This window comes from Pleurodeles waltl, chromosome 5, assembly GCF_031143425.1.
Source record: "Pleurodeles waltl isolate 20211129_DDA chromosome 5, aPleWal1.hap1.20221129, whole genome shotgun sequence".
Taxonomy (NCBI): Eukaryota; Metazoa; Chordata; class Amphibia; order Caudata; family Salamandridae; genus Pleurodeles; species Pleurodeles waltl.
Window position 1 is genome coordinate 1,807,350,077 of NC_090444.1, and position 18,708 is coordinate 1,807,368,784.

Consider the following 18,708-nt stretch of genomic DNA (forward strand, 5'->3'; position numbering starts at 1 on the left):
ATCCGAAGTTTCTTCCTAAGGTGGTCTCTCAGTTCCATATTAATCAATCCATTGAGTTACCAGTCTTCTTTCTGCAGCCTGGCTCAGTTGCTGAAAGAGCTCTTCACACACCAGACGTTAAGCGTGCAATAATGTTCTTCATTAAAAGAACAAAAGAGTTCAGAAAAACTAAACCGCTTTTTATAGATTTTTCATCACCACACAAAGGCAATTCAGTATCCAAAAGCAGCATAGCTAGGTAGATAGTTAAATGTATTCAGACTTGTTAGGCTAAAGCAACACAACAACATCCTGTCACTCCTAAAGCACCCTCTACCAGGAAGAAGGGAGGCACTATGGCTTTCCATGGAAACATACCCATAGCTGACATTTGTAAAGCAGCTACATGGTCTACACCACATACATTTACAAAGCATTATTGCGTAGATGTATTTGGACATCAGCACGCTAGTGTAGGCCAAGCAGTAGTGAGAACGCTTTTCTAATAAACTGCAAATCCCGCAATCTAGCCACCGCTTTCATGGAGGGACTGCTTTACAGTCTGTGCAATGCATGTGAATCTAGAGCCACACATGCCATCCAACGGAAAATCTTACCCAGTAAACATCTGTTTGTGGCATGTACTGCTGTAGATTTACATGTGCCCTCCCTGGACTCCTGTGGCTGTTTCAGTTGCTTTTATATTTGTATATAGTTATACATAAGTAGATACATTTGCACAGGCCTCTCTTTTCTCTATACTTCACTTACACTCCTTTTCTCACCCGGCTGCGGGAAACAATCTAACAAAGGACTCGATGCCTATGCATAGTAGGAGTCATTCGATCCCATGATTCGAAAATGCTTCTTAGAAGAAAAACAACTTGCAACTCTCAGAACCCAACACTAGATGGTAGGAGTATGAAAAGCATGTGAATCTACAGCACTACATGCCACGAACAGATGCTTACTGGGTAAGTAACTTTTTCCCTATGGTACACTGTTTGGAGATTCTAGGGCCTCTTGGAGGAAGAAGACGGCCCCCTCCAGAGTGTTTACAGTCGAACCTTTCATGCATCATCTCCCAAATAAATACATTTACCCCTCGTTCCACAACTGAGGAGGAAGTTGGAAGGCGAAGGAGGGATGAGGGGACTTTGGGTTTCTCCTTTCCCTAGGAGCTTGGCCATCTGGGAGCACGGTGGGCATCTGAGTCTGAGGAGGAGTGCTAGCTACCCCTAGTCCAGGGACTTTTAGCGTTTTGACCTCTGTGGACCGCCACTGAATGGCAGGATCGTCCTAAGTAATTACTATGATTTGAACCTCATAACAATACAAAATTAGAAAATCAGATACCCAAGCTATTAAATGTGCCAGTGTTGTGTACATCAATGATACCTACTCCTTGACGCCATTTTACTCTTCCTTGAGGGGGGAGATCCTGACACCTGTGTAATCAATAAGTTTTTGCAGAGCGACAAGTTTCTGCCAGTTTATTCTGCGCCATTCGTTTGTATTAAGAGGCATTGTATGTATACTAGGTGGTTTTACATCAATTGTGGCTCCTAGCTCCGACTGACAACAGTTGTCTAGTGAGAGCCCCGATCAGTTGAAATGAAAATTGTCTTTGATCTTTTGGTGCCGCTTGATATTTTGCATTAAACACTAGTTGGACTTTAGGCTTCTCGACGTGTTGTATTTTATTTATAACACAGCTTTAAGGATTATCCCTGGCAAAGTAAATGAATGAGTAAAAATCTGTCATGGGTCCAGCCTTCGTGGCCCTGCATTGGACACACCTCCATCAGGGGTTGTCTGCTTTACTCCCCTCCTCTCTTTCACCCGTCTGACCCATGCCCTCTCCTTTAATCTCCCTTAACCATCTTTTGCCCAGTGACTTCATAAGAAATGACTTGATTAATTTCTGACACAATTCAGTTTGTTGTAGAAATGAGACAACTGAGTGCAGTGTCGTGGCGCTCTGAGGGGCTCTGGTGACACAAACCGCAAAGTGATGGCTGAGTTCTTTCACTGGGTTTATTTTGGGGGAGTTGGCTTTAAAACTGTCTTATTCCAACTGGGCACTGACTGGAATTAGCGTGTTTGTTTTGTTTAATGTTCATGACTAAATTGTTAATATTTGGTGGGTGGGTACTGAGTTCATGTAGCTGCCACAATTACTACACACTTATGGTTTTACTGCGCTTTCGGCATAATTTCCATCATTCACATCTCATAAAAATGTTTCTATCTGAAATGGATGGAAATAATACTGAGAGTGGGCTGCATCATTTTCGTTTTTGCTGCACAGTTTAGAGAGATCTACTACACAATGTTCCTCCTTGCTGCAAGGGCCGACAGTGGCGAAGACCTGCAGGGTGGTTTAGGCCTGCCATTCTTATCAAATCCTTATTTCAAGGGCAGCGTGAAATACTTTACACAGTTCACACATCCGTGTGGAACATGGGTTGTGGAGTGTGTGTGTGTATTCCTTTTACCAAAACCAGGATTCAAGGACTTAAAGCTCTCTTAAGGTAACATTACGTTGAAGAGGCCTTATGACAATCAGGAGAGGTCTTTCTCTGTGTAAACTGCTTATTACGGACCGTGAGGCAGGAACTGCTTTTCTGATGTTGTGTTTGCTGTAATTTTGTATTGAACTTGCATATGACCGTTGCACTGTAGTAATGCCTGACTGTGTTTATTTGTACAGCTGCCTTACATAGCGTGTGTGTGTGTGTGTGTATTTTTTCACTGAAAAAAACAAAGGTTAAAGAAACGTTATAGTTAGGTGTTATAATAAAAGATCACGGGGCCTCTGTCCCCAAGCCTCTTCAGGCCCTGGGGGCCCCATCCCCAGGCCCTTTTTTATATTAAAGGAGTGGGGAGCCATGCAGTCTCCATCCCAGTGCATTTTTACGCCCTGGGGAACCCCATCTCCCTGGGGGCTGCGCATGCCCCCCTCCCAAACCTTGTTATGTCCTGGGGACCCCATTTCCCGGGACACATAAAAAATAAGGGGGTGCGGGGGCCTCCCTATTTTCAGTAATTTTGTCTCTGGGATGGGCTCCCCGGAGCCTTTTGAGGCTCGGAAAGGGGACCTGCGTGGTCCTTCTTCCCCTTCATTAAAGAAATTGGCCGCAGGTGGATGATGTCCCGGGGGCCTCTAAAGGATCAAGGAGTGGAGTTGCGTGCCCCCCCTCCTCTTTTTTGTTATTTCAGGCCAGGTATTTTTCCAATCCCTCTGGAGTCCTGCGGAATCTCAGGATTTTATGATTATTATTTTTTTCCTCTTAAGCCACGAGGGATGTCCCTCTAAATCCCCATCATGGGACCTCAGGGGGGTAAGGGTACCGCTACTCTGCCCCTTTAGATTATTGTTTTTTTTTTAAATTTCGGAGCAGGGAACTAACTCCCTGAGTCCTGTAATGGCTGCCAGCAACATTCTTCTCATGTTCCTGGTAGCCATTGAAAGTGCTCGCTCCCTCAGGAATACGACTACTGCTGGAGCGAGGTGGCCCATGGGATATAAAGCTCCCTGGGCCAGTCAGTGAGCTTTATTTTTAAATTACTGCTACCCAAGAGATTCTTGCGGACCCAACCGTCCAGACATAGTTATTTTCCAACCTTAATTTCTCAAAAGCTACGGAACTGATTTACACCAAATCACAAAAAGCACAACCTGCGACCAAGATCTAGCTTTCTGCCAAATTCCATTCAGCCATGTTTGCTGTATTCCTGCCTAAATAAGTCTATGGAAAAATGCATGGCAATTTAGCGCTTTGGGTTCCCCCTTTTATTTCTTGGTCCTCGCTTGACAGACTACCCCCAGAACTTTCCAGGAAGGAGCGGAGGTGGATAATTTTTTGCATATTTGTATTAGTTTCACAGTGATGGTCACCACAGTGTAATGGTTTAGGCACATTTTCAATTGTACATGTGGTTTTTGATGTGCCAATACCTTTAGACCCCTTGGACAAATTTACACAAAATGTGGCATTTTGCGGGCTTAGCTGACCTTTGGCATGCCAAGTTTTGGAAAGCTCTGCCCACTGTGAAAGAAAATTAAGTGGGGTGAAAAAAGAAGTGATTTCTTGGTTTATCTTCCATATGAAATTTGCACGTCCACAACCCGAACCGCTGACTGTATAGACACCAAACATGGCAAGGAGCGTGTACTTTTCTCCGAAGCTGTGCTTCCATTGGTTTGGTGTGAATCTGGTCAGTCGTTTGGGATATTAGCATTTTAAACAGTTGCAGAGCAGGTTTTAAAGGGTTACCCCTTTTGAATATCTCTGCTGTTAATTTGAAAGCCTGGGCATTGAAATATAGAGAAGCATTGGCAAAGCCAACAGGTCTCGGCTTTGGAACCTACCGACTTTGCCAATGGATTTTATCTATGCTGTAGTGTACAGCTCCCCCGATACCATGAAGCACGGCTAAAGAAAACAAAAGAAAGGCAATATAATGCAATGGCCGCGCACACCTACAAAATGACACAGGCACTTTTTTTTGTTTACTGAGTTGAATCAGTAAATTTAAAAAAAATGAGAGCAAAAGCTTTTTTTTCTTCAGTGAGGGCAGGGGAGCAACATGGAGAGGGCATGGGTGGAGGGAAGCATCACAAAGGATGCTAGTGCGAGGAAGTCTCACAAAGGATGTACGTGGGGAAAACAACACATACATGTGACTGGGGGAATAACAGAGGGAGCCGGGAAACAGGAGGTGGATAGAGAAAAGCAACACAGAGGGCAGGGATGGAAGTAACACAGAGGGAGAAGCAACACAATAGAAAGAGCAATGTGGAGTGGGCGGGGCGAAGCACAATAGCGACAAAGCAATGCAGGGTGAGAAGTACACAATGGAGAGAGCAACATGGAGCGGACGGGTAAGATTTACATGGGAAACGAGCAACACACTCCTGGGGGGAGAGGTTTACCAGGGAGACAGCTGGAGAACACATGCACTCTCATGGCGTGTATAACCAAAAGAAAAAAAGTAGTGCTTGAAAAGCAATCAGCAGAAGAACACAAATAAGGCTTCCACGTTCCAGGGGGAGGGACAAACACAACTAGAAGAAGGAAGGCAGACACAAGTTAACAAATATAAAGCAAGCAAATGAAAGTGACCATAAAACACCAATGGTAAAGGATAATCTTGCTTGTCAATGACAATATGTCTTTGAGCAAACAGACAGCTTGCACTGTCTGGTAGGCGAGACATAAAAAGGGATCTGCTTTAATGAGTCAGTCGTTTGTCACATTGTCTCTTTCGGATCCACAATCCCAGAGGTGATAGAGCGGATCCAAGGGATGTGATTTGCTGCTGCACAGTGCTTAATTTGAGCCAGTGGTTGCACTCATTTTTGAGGACCCACCCATATATTTCCCCATCAGACAGTGCCAAACCTATTAACAAATTAACATGTTTTTGACTCTCCCTTCTCGTTTTATCCTCTGCCCCCTCTATGGATATGCACAAAGTCTAAAACACCAGTAGTAATCTGACCCTACTGCGTGTCTGCAAAATTTCAACTATTTCATCAAAGCTTTTAATCTGACAAGATATACAAAAGTGTGCCCTTTAAATCCCATTCTGCACCTTTTTCAAATGCAAATATCTCAAAATCTACTGAACATATATAAACTGAACACAGTTTCTGAGTAAATTTCTACTTTCATGCCAAGTTTGGAGTAAAGCTGTTCAGCGGTTTTTGCTCTATCTTTTGGCAAACTTTCCTGTGGAAGTGAAAATGGGAAATGATACCCTGTTTCACCCCCCCCCCCCCTTTAAACTTTTTTTTTCACGTTGAGGTATCTTAACAAAATATGGCATGCCAAAACTGACTGCATTAGATCGTCAAGTTTCAAGCAAATCCATCATCAGGGTCTAAAGGTGTAGGTGCATCAAAAAATTTCTTTTGGATTGAAAGTGCAGCTGATCTGTAACTACACAGTGGCGACTGCACTGTGCAATGTTTTTTATATATATGTATATATATATGCAAAAAACAAAGGAGAACTCTGGGAAGTTCCCAATTTTACGTGGAGAGCCGCTCTAGTAAGGCGCACCCTGCAACACCAGCGACACTCTAGATTTGATCACCTCAAATGTCTGTTTATCTAGCAAAGTTTTTAAGCATTGGATCAGCACAGTGTTATCCTTGCTGAGCTAGATAATGACAAAGTCTTTTGCCATTTGTACAGCAAAATCTTTAAGCATAGGACGGACATAGTGTCATCCTCGCCGAGCTGTAAAATGACAAAAGCCATTTACCACTCCAGGCACAGTATTACAGCTTTGGACTGGTCAAATACCATCCAAGCCAACCTGGAATGAGTAAAGCAACCCCTGACACGTGTTCCGCTCTCATTAGAGCTCTTCAGAGGGGTATAGCTTTGTCCAGACACAAGGGAGCACCCAGTCGGAGACGAGGCTCAGCCAGCTTGCACTGACACTCATCCAGCAGAAAATGTGCAGTTCCATCTTACAATGAATGAGCCTTGCCTTGTTCATGTCTCTGTAAGTGTTTTTCCATTTTATAAAATTAGAAACTCTTTTCATGGTCTGCTTGTTAATAAATACAATCATACTAAATTGCCTCCTCACGAGGACGCTGTGCCTGGGATGTTATTGTATGTTGCAATATTCAAGGCTTTTTTTGCCTAGGCTTGAACGAGAGAGAGAGGGATACAATATTGGCAACTTAGATAAACACACCAACATTTCTCTTGTTCCCCATGTACGCCTTATTTTAATTATGCGTGAAAGTAGATGTTCCTGAATGTTTCTTATTAGTTGCATCATATTTTCATGTTTTATTATTGTTTTGTGTGAATAAAGTATTATTAGCACAGCTGTATGATGTAATATTTTAACATGTTGAGCGTGTGCCTTTCACCATCCGAACCCATAAAATGTGTCCTTTCTGGGATCCCTGCCAGATCTCTTTTACCTTTCCAACTGAGCTGACCCTGTGCTAGTCTGTCCGTACTTAAAATATAGTTCAGCAAGAGGGCTAACAAGGCAATCTGCTTGAATAGTTTAGGTCTCGCTGTTTACTTACTTTGGATGTCTACCTTATGTTGATACCTCTCTCAGTGGGCATTATTTCATGTATTATTAATACTGATTTGAATTTGACTTAACTACTTTGGCCTTCTGTAATGATTCTTAAAATTATATAAGCCTTTATGGTTTTGACTTTGAATCTTGTCGTATGAAGGTTTTTTTTTTTTTTTTTGGCCCTGATCTAGTGTCTCAATAATTTTAAATGACTGGCTAAAAGCGTTGACACTAATAATCCTTAAATATTACTATGTTTACGGTAAGTAGTTTTTAGAGGGACTTCTTAGAGACCCACAGGGTGATAATGCCAGAGATGCCACATACTGATGTTGGCCATTACTCCCTTGTCCTATATCTCTGTGGAAGGTCTTTAATCTTTTGCTAACCCGACACTGATGTGAAAAGTGCTTAGCGTTTATTTTAAAGTTTAATTCCGTTTTATGATAAATATATGTTGACAATTCCATTTTTCTTCTTTCACAGGAGATCACCAGTGACCCTCAGTTTATTGTCGGTGGAGCGACGCGGACAGACATTTGCCAGGGCGCACTTGGTGAGTTGGGTTAGAGATAAAATCAGACAAAAGTGGGTAAGATGCAATGGATGTTTGTTTCGAGTAATATTATAATGTGGTATAGTATGATTATTTGAGCTGCTGACAGACACAGAGGCTGGTCACAGAAGGGCATCATATGACCGGAGATGAGGGTCCTAAAAGGGGGACAGTTGAGGGGGATGGAGAACGGTTGTCATTTCATCACATGAAGCAGAGCTGTTTGGAGTATTTCCAATATATGTCTGAGTGTTCCAAGTCAAAAACATGTCAGTCGATGAGTGTCTGCTGGAGTTCATTCAACTAATCTTAGTTAATATTTAGGGGATGGCTTTTCAGTTCTGCGCTTCACATCTTTACATCGAGGCTACAGAGTGTCGCTTTGCTTTTCAGTAGTTGCCCATCATTCATGGGTATATGTGTGATGGTTAACTGAGCATGTCTACCACCATCCTGTTCCTTGGAAGGGACCTGGGTCTTTGCGCAGGTGCTTTGCAAGAGCAGCTTTTTGAAGTGAAAGAGGGACACTGCCCAGAGGGGTCGCCTGCTAGTGCTTCCCTCTCGTCAAGTTCACCTGCAGACAGCCCATACTTCTGAGCCGGCCTCTCTTCGCATGGTAGTAGTGCTGGATTCACGTATTACGTTCTACATATACTTGGGAGTTTAGAATTCCCAGTGTTGGTGTTGGCTTTGACGCAAAGATTGACCGCATGTGTTGTGCAGGGCAGATTGGCATCTGTGAGTTCTAACTCTCCGTTAGAAGTATGCAGTGATCACTGTCCTACGGTGCATCCATGATTACCTTGTGAATTAGCTTGGACTTCGACTGTACGGAGTGGCTTTATATTCTGGATTGACTGGGTGTTGTGAAAAAAATGAAATCCTCTTCCGAAGATGGGTTTGTTTTTCACCATTCATGCCCATTTGGATGCCTCCAAATTCTCCTTCTGACTTGCTCTCCTCTTCGTCACCTTCAGCCGCATCCCCTCCTCATCACCTCAGTCAATCACTCAAAGTATTTGTAAAGCGCACTACTCACCCGTGAGGGTCTCAAGGCGCTGAAGGGGGGGTGCTGCTACTGCTGTTTTCCTCTTCTTTATTCCATTGTCGTGTGGATTTTGAATGAATCACAGGCTCATTGTGTAACTTTGTGACTTGAAATACTTATCTGAACAAACACTGCTCCTCTGAGCCTGTGCCTCAGGCCCGAGCTGCAGGGTCCTCTGGGGAACGGAGCTAGAAGGAGAGAGAACAACACTGCGAGAACCGAGACAGCGGCTGCAGTGACATCATTGTAGAGTATGGTGGTCATCATAGAAGGATCCTATGGGAGAGAAGATTTTGGAGGTAGGACCTGAAAGATCCAATGGGAGAGCAGCACTGGGAGCCTAGGCAGTATGGTCCAATGGGAGAGCAGCACTGGGAGGTTATGGCGATAGGATCCAATGGGAGAGCAGCACTGGGAGGTTATGGCGATAGGATCCAATGGGAGAGCAGCACTGGGAGGTCAGCTGTAGGATCCAGTGCTAAAGCATTACTGGGAGCAAGGGGTAGTAGAGTTCACTGGTCGAGCAGCACTGGAAGACGAGGGAGATAGGATGTAATGGGAAAGCTGAACAAAGTTAGAGCTGCAGATTTTAAATGGATTTAAATTAATTTAAATTAAGTGCAGTATTGAGAGCATAGAGTGGCAGGAACCAATGAAAGAGCAGAAATGGGAAATCGGAGCTGAAGGATCCAATAGGAGAACAGCAGTGGGAAATATGCGATGTAAGAGTAGAAATGGGAGATCAGATTTGAATGGGCCAATTGAAAGGTGTTACAGAAGGTCATTGGAGTGGTCCGTGATCCAACTGGTGAGCAGCAGTGGATCGTCAGAGAGGTGGGAACCAATGAGAGAGCAGCATTGGAAGGTTAGACTTGCAGGATTGTATAGGAGAGCAAGAGTGGAAGAAGAGAAATGCAGCATCTCATGGGAGAGCAGAATTGGGATTTGAGAATTGAAGGATCCCAATGGAAGTGAAACACTGGGGGGCACAGGTTGAGGATCTAGTGAGAGTAGCATTGAATGGTTAGAAATTCAAGATCCAATTGGAGAACAGAAGTGAAAAGTTGAAGTTGTGGGATCTAGTGGCGAACACAATTGGATTCCAGTGGGAGAGCAGCCCTGGGGCAGTGGGCACAATGCCTGCACTTGAGAATATGCCTACTCAGCATCCTGTTTCTGTGAGCAGCAGTGCCAGCCAACATGCCACGTGGCGGTATAGCCAGGTGGAGGTGGGCAAGCCACTTAATGGTCGAGCCATGCCTTTTCCAGATGCCTAGCCCTGGCTTAGCTCGAACACCTGTTGGATCCTGGAGCCCAAAATGAGCAGAGCTTTTATGTGGGTTCTGTCTGCTAGCCACTTTCTAATATCATGCACCCAGAGTTAAAAACAAAACATTAACCTTTGATGTAAAACAAGAGAGAGAAAGAGAACCGTGTCTATCGGTTGAATAACCCAGTATGAACAATCCTAACTTCTCCTCTTGACTAAATTGTGTAGTGCCAGGCAAGTATTTTATTTTACTCTGCCTATGTTTTAAGTGGAGCTCAACAGAAAGGGCCAGGTTTTCTGGTTGCAAAGACCTTTTGTCAGCTTATCAAAACCTTACAGTGGGCTTACAGCTGGCCGATTGCTTACAATTGGTTGTCTTTATTGTCACTCATTTGCTTGCTTGTTATTGAATGGCTTACCTTGTCCATCTTGTGTTTGTCCCTCCTCTGGTGCAGAGCTTCTTTACTTGTGTCCTGCCACTGCTCACTTTTAGGGAATTGCTTTTATTTCCAACTCTCTCCTTTGTGTGTCTCACCCTCCCTCCTCCCGTTCTGTGTTGGTCTCTCATCTGTGCTTCTCTCCCCCTCATGCGCTGCTTGCTTCCTCCGTGTGCTTCTCTTCAGTCAGCCTTCACTCTCTTAGGTTCTGTGGTATTCTTTTCCTCTTATTTTTCTCTCCCTTGCCCTCTATGTGCTGCTTGTCACCTTGTTCTCCCCCTGCTCTGCGATTGCCCCTCAACACCTGTGCACTTTTTTTAAAAAAAATGTATTGGTGCTTTCGCGCCATAAAAATCTTTATTTTTGGTGTGTGTCTGAATGCTGCACAGCACCACCAAAAGCAATTGGCAAAGCCAATCGGTGTCAAAGGCGTGGAATATTGGATTTGCCAGTGCTTATATGCAAATTGAGGATGTTTGCAGTATACAAATCCCTCTTGTGTTTGATTTAATAATGTTGTTCCATATATAAAAAAAATCAATGCCACATATAGGTAGACCTGACTTGCCTTTCAGTTCATTAATGGGATTGTTGTTGTGGTGGAGGGGTAGGAATGTTTCTAAAATCATCACTTTTATTAAATACCTCTCGATGCAGTGATGTCATCTGATGTACTAAGATGCAAGGCAGCCACGTATTAAAGAAATACACTTTTTTAAACGTTGAAGCGATTTTATCATCCTGCCATGATCTTTGTTGCACGATTTACGTGCCGAGCATTTCCCTGGCTCGGCTCGTGCACTGGCTCGAGCCCAGCCAGTCCCTGCTCTCCCGCCTACCTCTAGCAGCAGGAAATGGCGGTCTTATCTGCCCGTTCACCGGGTCACTGCAGAGAGCGCAAACACTGAGAACCAGACAAATCAATGGCTGTGATAATCTGCAGCATCCGGTCTGCTGGCCGTAAGGTCAAAGGTGAACAAGCGCAGTGTTTTGTGGGCAGTAGAGATTAGGCTGTAAACACGCAGGGGAGGGGTATTTTTCACGGGTCCTCCTCTTTGAGCTGATCGTTGTAGGTGTGACCAAACAAAGCAGATGCCCGGCAGTCATGTCCGACCAGGGCTGCAGCTTTCATTTTTGGAGAGGCGAGAGTGAGTGAGAAGCATCTCTAGTGTACGGGGTCCTGCAAGGTGGCAGAAATCTTTCTTTGGTGACTATAAATGTCTGCCGCAAGAGCTGTGTCTTGTTGTTGACAGGGGCTGGTTTTTCATCCAGTTGTGAGCCCGCCCATCCCCTCGTCGAGGAGGAGGCAGACATTTTTCTTGATATGATCCCACCGGTCAGTCACCCTTCAGAGGTTTTGCCCAGTGCTCCGTTCACTGATGTACAGACACAACGGGTCAGTGCAAAGATTTTCGTCACCTTGGGTGAGTCGATATTTTGCCACTCCTCTCCTTTTTGGCCAATGTGCCCCATTTTCTACTTGTAGGGACTATCTGCCCCTCAAGCTGCCAGGGCCCTAGGTGACCACGTGGGTTGGCTTTACCAGAACAGCATCTATTCCAGCTGAGTTGGGCATAAAACATCTAGCGAGCCACAGTGGTCCACTCAACTTGAATCATGGCAGCGCTATACAACTTTCAAGCAGGCACATCTTTCACAAATAGATCTTAGGTGATAATATATTCATCTGCCCCTTTCTGGATGTACTGCCTTCATCCAGTGCTTGAGTACACCAGCTGGCCAACACCATGCCTCTTCCTCATCCCCTGGTGTGGTAGACCGCGCCCTGGATGCCCTTGCAGAGGTTGGCCACCCAGCTCCAGATCACCCTTTACCACCCTGCCACTGGGCTTACCCACGAAAATGCATCTTTCATAGACCTTTTTGGCCATCCAAGAATGCAGCGGGATCGGCTTGCTGTGTATAGAGCTTAAGTAGAAAGGGGATGTCCAACGGTGGCATCTTCTGCATTGAGAGGACCTTGGGAAATGTGCGATCAACAACAGCGGATGATGGTATTTGAGCCAGACCTGCTGAGTGCCTTATTGTGGATGTTTGGTGCTAAGAATTACAAGAAATGTGAGCTGTGTGGTTAGCTGCAGAGAAGCAAAGGCTGGTGGGGTCAGCAGAGGATTCATTAGGATTGAGAGCGAGCCCCTTGTTTGTTGTCTCTGAGGTCATAAAGTGACAGATAACAACATCTCCATGATGGAGAGAGCATGTGCGGTGAAAAGGTTAGAAAAAAAAAAAAAAAGGTCTTCAAATGTTTATGGCCACAGAAATGGCAATGCTGAGCACAATTACTGGAGTATCTCGAAAATCTGTCAGTGGCCAAATCCTAGCCATGTAAAGTTTCTGTTATAAGCTGAAGTCTTTCTTCTTTTCCAATTGATTCCTCACATCTCTCCCTTGCACACCGCGTTGGCATGATCATGTTTACTGTCCAGCTACGGCAGAGCCTGCTTGGTGGCAGGTCCCTTCTTTTCGCACATTTAGGGTTGGCATCTCACTTCATGTTGCTGGGACACTTTGGTGCGATAATGCTTTCTGGATGCTGATTCGCAGGACTGGTTCCATTGTGCCCTCACGCCTCATGACATTGATTTTTGAGATAAATGTCCAGGACTGGGGATGCGGTGTCTTGCCCACATGAAGCAGGACAATGTCCATGCACTACCACGTCCCCAAGACTAGGTTGCAGCACATGTAGTGAGTATATAAAAAATGACAAAATAACAATAAGGACATGTATAGAGCATAGGGCTTTGCAAAATTGTCAGTTTTGTCATAAGTGATTATATAAAAATCCTATAATTGTGCAAAATGTCACATGAAATGTGGTTTGCTGGTATCGCGTGTAACTTTTTTCACACAAGGATGTGAAAAACTCACACAAGGTAACTGAAGGAGATTGAAAGTGAGTTCCTCTCGGTGAGGCGTTTTATACCTGAATCATTCTCTTGTGGAAGAAAATGATAAAAAATTACACAATTTTAAATTTTCCAGAACACAGAGTCCATGCATTTCTCAACTTTTGCTCATGTAATTTAAATGTTGCCCAGGCCTATGGGAGTGAAAATGTGTAACCCTTTTTGAATGAGCTTTTGTGTGGGGCCTGATTTAGATGTTGCTTACAATGGGAAGGTCTTCAATTTGTGGACGAAATGCTAAATCCAATAGGCCAGTGGTTCCCAACATTTTAACTTCTGTGGACCCCCACTTTATCATTACTGGCACCCAGGGACCCCCACTGAATCATTATTGGAATCCGTAGACCTCTCACTGAATCATTACTGAAAGCTGGGGACCTAATCTGTTTCTAAGCAGTCGCAGACAGGCGCGTCACCCCCGCCAACAGCAGCATCTGCAAAACTTTTACAAGAAAACAATAACAAACTGTTTATTCTCGTTTTCTTGTAAAAGGGCCGGGGCTGCGGGCGATGACGGGGACCTAGGAGGAGTGCACAGCACTCTCCCTCAGTGCGCATGTATGTTTGGCCGGCCGTCTTGGGCCAGCCAAACACACATGCGCGCACTAGGCTAGAGACTACCACTCTGCCTTGGAGCATCCTGGGTTAGTGCTCTGGCCAATCCGAATGCTCCTGTCATGCTGCCAGATTGGCAGATGATTAAGGTAAGCGTTTAATTTTTTTTTTAATGAATTCCCCCCCCCCCCCCCCCCCCCCCCCCCCCCCCCGCCACGTGTCACCCCCTAAATGCACCGCGAGCTGCTCCTGGTCGTGGACCCCCTGAGGAGGCTTTGCGGACCCAGAGGCTTCCGCAGACCACAAGTTGGGAACCACCGCAATAGGCATTCTCCACCATACTGCCCTATGTGAGGAGACACTCCGCCTTACATTCACTTCCAAAGTTAGCACCTAAACCACAAACCAGGGGATTTTTTGTTCCCACGAACCTCTAAAACAGCCTCTCGGTGTTTTTCTGTAAGTTGAAAAGTTCACTTAGCCCCCCTCTATTCTCTAGCCGAGGCTAACTTGTGCCCAGAGTTGTGACGTGTAGGCGGTCACTTAGCCCACCCACTGCTCCCGCAGTTCTGACGTCTATTGATCTGAATATCCTCTGAAGATCTGTTCAATAGTAGCTGTGCGCGCGCTGACAGCTTGTGATTTCATGGAGGGCCGCGTCTTAAGTGCGTCCCTCTGCACACCTCCTGCTGCCGGCTTCCTAGCACTAGATTAACGAGGTTATAACCGGACTTCTCCAGTTAGAAGTACCTGGCGGCCAGGGTGTGCCCGAGCTGTCAGCCTCCTACACAGCGGTGCTACACGCGGCCACCACCTGTCATGATGTCAGACGAGTCATTCTCCATCTGCAAGAACTGCTTAGGAGCGGTGGCAGAACATACAAACTGCAGACGAATAGTTTGTCAGAGAGAGCATCCTTAGGGGCTCGTGCCGCATCTAGACAGCGCACTGTTTTGTGTACTGCTTAAGTATTATTATATGTAGTGCAAAGTTTGCAGGGACCACTTATTTGCAGCAGGAGCGGGTCTACTATGAGTTGTTGCGTGTATGACGGTATACTCGGTGTAATCCGGGGTCCGACTGGATTATGGAAACTGATACTGCTACCCAGCGTTCTGCATATTTGAACAACACATTTTTATAATTATTTTTAATTTAGTTTTTTTTTTCATTTCGTTTTTTGCAACAAGTAAACAATGGGTGCACGAACAAAATACAGGTTCCTTAGGCATCGGTAATAGCACAGTACATTCAGTCTGGTCATCAGCTAGCGCAACCATGTCACAGACCGTCTCACTTAAAGCTTCCGTAGAAGACTGACCCATCATTCCGGTGAGGACACAGCTTCTTCATCCATCATAGCTATTCCTTAATATTTACTCCAAGGACCCCAAATGTTAGCATATTTCTTGGGGCAACCTCTGGCTTTATACGTTATTTCCAGTGCTGCCGTCTACAAGTTCATCCCTCTCCGCCACTCCTCAAGGGTAGGTGGTTCAGGCGCCCCTCCCAGTGTTTGGCGATGTCCCGTTTGCCACCGCTAGGCCTAGGTTACAAAAGAGAAGCTGGGCTCTCGCGAGATCCATGTCTGTGGGGATGCCAAGTAGTACATATTTGGGATCTACCTGCAGGGGGTGTACTCAGGACCTTACCTAGCTCGGCCAATATGGGTGGTAGGGCACTCCCTGAGTGTGTGAAAGGAGCAGCTGTCCATCTCCCCACATCTTAAGCAGTTTGGAGTTTCGGCCCTCCCAAATTTGTGGAGTCTAGAGTGGTCATAATAGACTCTATATAGGATCTTGAACTGTAGAAGACGTAGCCGTGACTTAAATCGCCACCTTTCGCGGGTGCATTAGGGCTGCCTCCCAGTTCTTTCTATTTAGCTCTCTCATGTCTCTGTCCCACCTTTGGTTTTGCAGATATTCAGGTATATTGTTGTTTATGGTCTTGTACATGTAGGAGACTGCCTTCTCCAACAGTTTCCCCTGTAGCAACCTCCCTTCTAGTGGGGGATAGTCTGGATCGTCTGTTGTGTTAATCCCCTCATCTCGTCATGCATTCTTAAAATGTAAATATTTATAATGTTGTGTAGTTGCAAGGTGATAGTCTTTCTGTAGGGAGCTAAAAGGAACTAAGTCCCCATTCTCAAGAAGATCCCCTAGATTGGAAATCCCAATGAGATCCCATGCTCAGCAACCTTTCAGGTTCTCAGTCTCCTTAAGTCTCTTCCCCAGCCACTGCGGTGTCTCTCCCTGGTATGCCTTCCCGCCCACCCCATGCATCCCTCACCCTGTTCCAGGCCTCGGTAGCCATTTGTGTTGCCAGTAGTAGTTTCCATATACCTTTGTCGCCATTAAGGTAATGGAGGCAGGATTGGCTTGGAATTGGAGGCGCTCCAATAAGTAAGTGGGATGATCTCCGGGTGCATACCCCCAGTCGTTACTGACAATCAAATGGGTCATCCAGTATTATGCCCGGATACCCGGGAGTGATATTCCTCCATTCTAATGATTTATCCACAAGGTTTGTATCTCCATCCTTGAGTGTCCTCCATCCCATACCAATTTGCAGACCTCTCAATTAATCCTGGGGAAGTAGTCATCTGGGATAGCCTGATATGATCATATAGGAATTTCAGAAGGGAGATCATTTTAAACATTGCTGCACGGCTTAGCGGCGTCAGTGGTAGTTTCCTCCACCAGTCCACATCTGCCTGAAACTTTACACCAATATTTGTCAAAATTGTGATCTAGACCTCGCTTCCTTCCCAGGGAAGATGCCCAAGTAGTTGAACTTCTCCCTCTGTATGCGTAGCTGTCTGTGTAGGTGTGTTAAATCTCACTCTTCCCCGATGGGTTAGAGACTAGATTTGTCCCAGTTTATGGTGTATCCTGGGTGAGCACCATACTCGTCAGATATGTGGAATATCACTGGGAATGTCTCTCTCGGGCGGGTAATGTAGAAGAGGGTGTCGTCTGTGTATAGCAAAATCCTCTAATCTTCACTGAAGTCCTTCTCCGCTCTAAATCCCTCACCTCCAGGATGCATCTGAATCGGGTAGGCCAGCAGATCCAGAACCAGGGCGAACAGGAGGGGGGGGCAGAAGGCATCCCTGATGGGTGCCCTGCCGGATTGGAAATTCACCTGACTGTACCCCATTAACTCTGACTGCAGCCACTGGATCGATGTACAACAACCGGATCCATGCCTGGTATTTGGGGCTGAATCAGTATTTCCATAACACTTGCATCAAAAAGGGCCAGTAGATTGCGTCAGACTCCTTTTCAGCATCCAGTGTGAGGAATATGTGGGAGTCGCACATGGTTCAGACCTTCTCCAACCAGTTATTTATTCTACGTAGATTCAATCTTGTTGACCCTTTGGGCATAAACCCTGAATGGTCCTGGTGGATCAAGAGGGAGATAACTCTGACCAACCTCTGAGCCAAGACCTTCACCAGTATTGTTGTTTCGACGTTTAGGAGGGAAATTGGGCAGTATGAGCGACATTTTGTAGCCGTTTTCCCTGTCTTGGGAATAACCACTATTGTGGCTTTCTGCAAATCTAATGGTAACTTCCCCTCCTGGTCAGCCTCCGCATACAACCGTAGTAGGTAAGGACTCGGAATCTGGGCGTTGCTCTTGAAAAATGTAACCAGTATCCCATTGGGGCCCGAGACCTTACCAGTTTTGAGGTGCGCAATAGTCTCTTTTATCTCAGAGAGAGAGAGAAATGTCCTTCTCGAGATCGTCTGTCTTCCTGTAGGAGGCTTGACTTCTGTATCGCTGCCAGATAGGTCTCAATCTGTGGGGGTGCTGCCAATGGGGGGGGGCTTGTAAAAGGCTGCCTAATAGTGCGCAAACGCTTGGGCTATGCCAGGGTCGGTCTCGTATACATGGTTATCCTCATCTGTGATGGTGTGGACCCATCTTGATTCTATCTCCTTCTGGCTCAACCAGGTCAACAGCCTACCAGCTTTATCCCCGCATCATATAGCCTATATTGTGTGGCCCGGACTTGGGTTCTGACCTCCCGATTTGTCAGGCTCTGATATTCTTCCTGTGGGATCGCCATTGTGAGGAGTGTCAGGGGAGCTGGTTCAGTGGCCATGGGCTTTTCGAGATCTACCAGGCAGCGTTCTATGTCCTCCATAGCTTGTGCATCCCTTTTTTGTGTGCTAGTATATTCTGCACCCTACCTCCAAGCACTGCCTTAAAAGCCTCCCATAGTATGAGCCGTCCATAGGGTGTGACCTAGGCCAGAGGTCTGTAAGGCCCAGTGTATGCGCAAAACTGGCCACTGCCATTTCTCTTGAAGTGTTTTGAGTGCTTCTAGATCTGTCCAAGTCAGGGTGCATGACGTTGTTGAAGTCCCCCCCTCCCCTCCACATTATCTGAAGTGAGGAGTCAGTTTCTAACAATATCTCCGTCAATTTATCGAAAGTGGCCTGTTGCAGTCACGGGGGCATAGACACTGACAAGTGTGACATCTCTCTGGCCCCATACACCCCTCACCGCCACATACTTCCCTTCCGGGTCTATCCGTCTTATGAGTCTGAAAGGGGGGGGCGTCTTCCTGATTAAAATCACCACCCCCTCAGGAGTCTGAGGTAAAGCTGGCCTGTGCCAGTGTGGTGTAAGCCCCTCTATTGAGGAATTGGCATCTGGACCCCATCAAATGCATCTCTCGGAGGAGGACCACATCCGATTTCCATTTTCTGATATAGGTGGTGACTAGCCCCCGCTTTACTTTGTTTCCCAACCTGTTTTCATTCTTTGACAGACTTGAGGTCCTTCCCTGGTCTGGTCTCTCACATCCTGCCATACTTGTGGTTTGATTGTGCACAACCGCCTGCACCAGTAGGTACA

At 45.7% G+C, this 18,708-nt stretch overlaps 1 protein-coding gene across 1 annotated transcript in view; it reads left to right on the plus strand.

The window, feature by feature from the left end:
• LOC138296826 (calpain-1 catalytic subunit-like) overlaps positions 1-18,708 on the plus strand; it is a 457,633-nt gene that overhangs the window by 213,540 nt on the left and 225,385 nt on the right. The window contains exon 3 of the mRNA XM_069236287.1: positions 7,531-7,600. Within this exon, the coding sequence (XP_069092388.1) occupies positions 7,531-7,600 (70 nt within the window). The remainder of the gene's footprint in view (positions 1-7,530; positions 7,601-18,708) is intronic.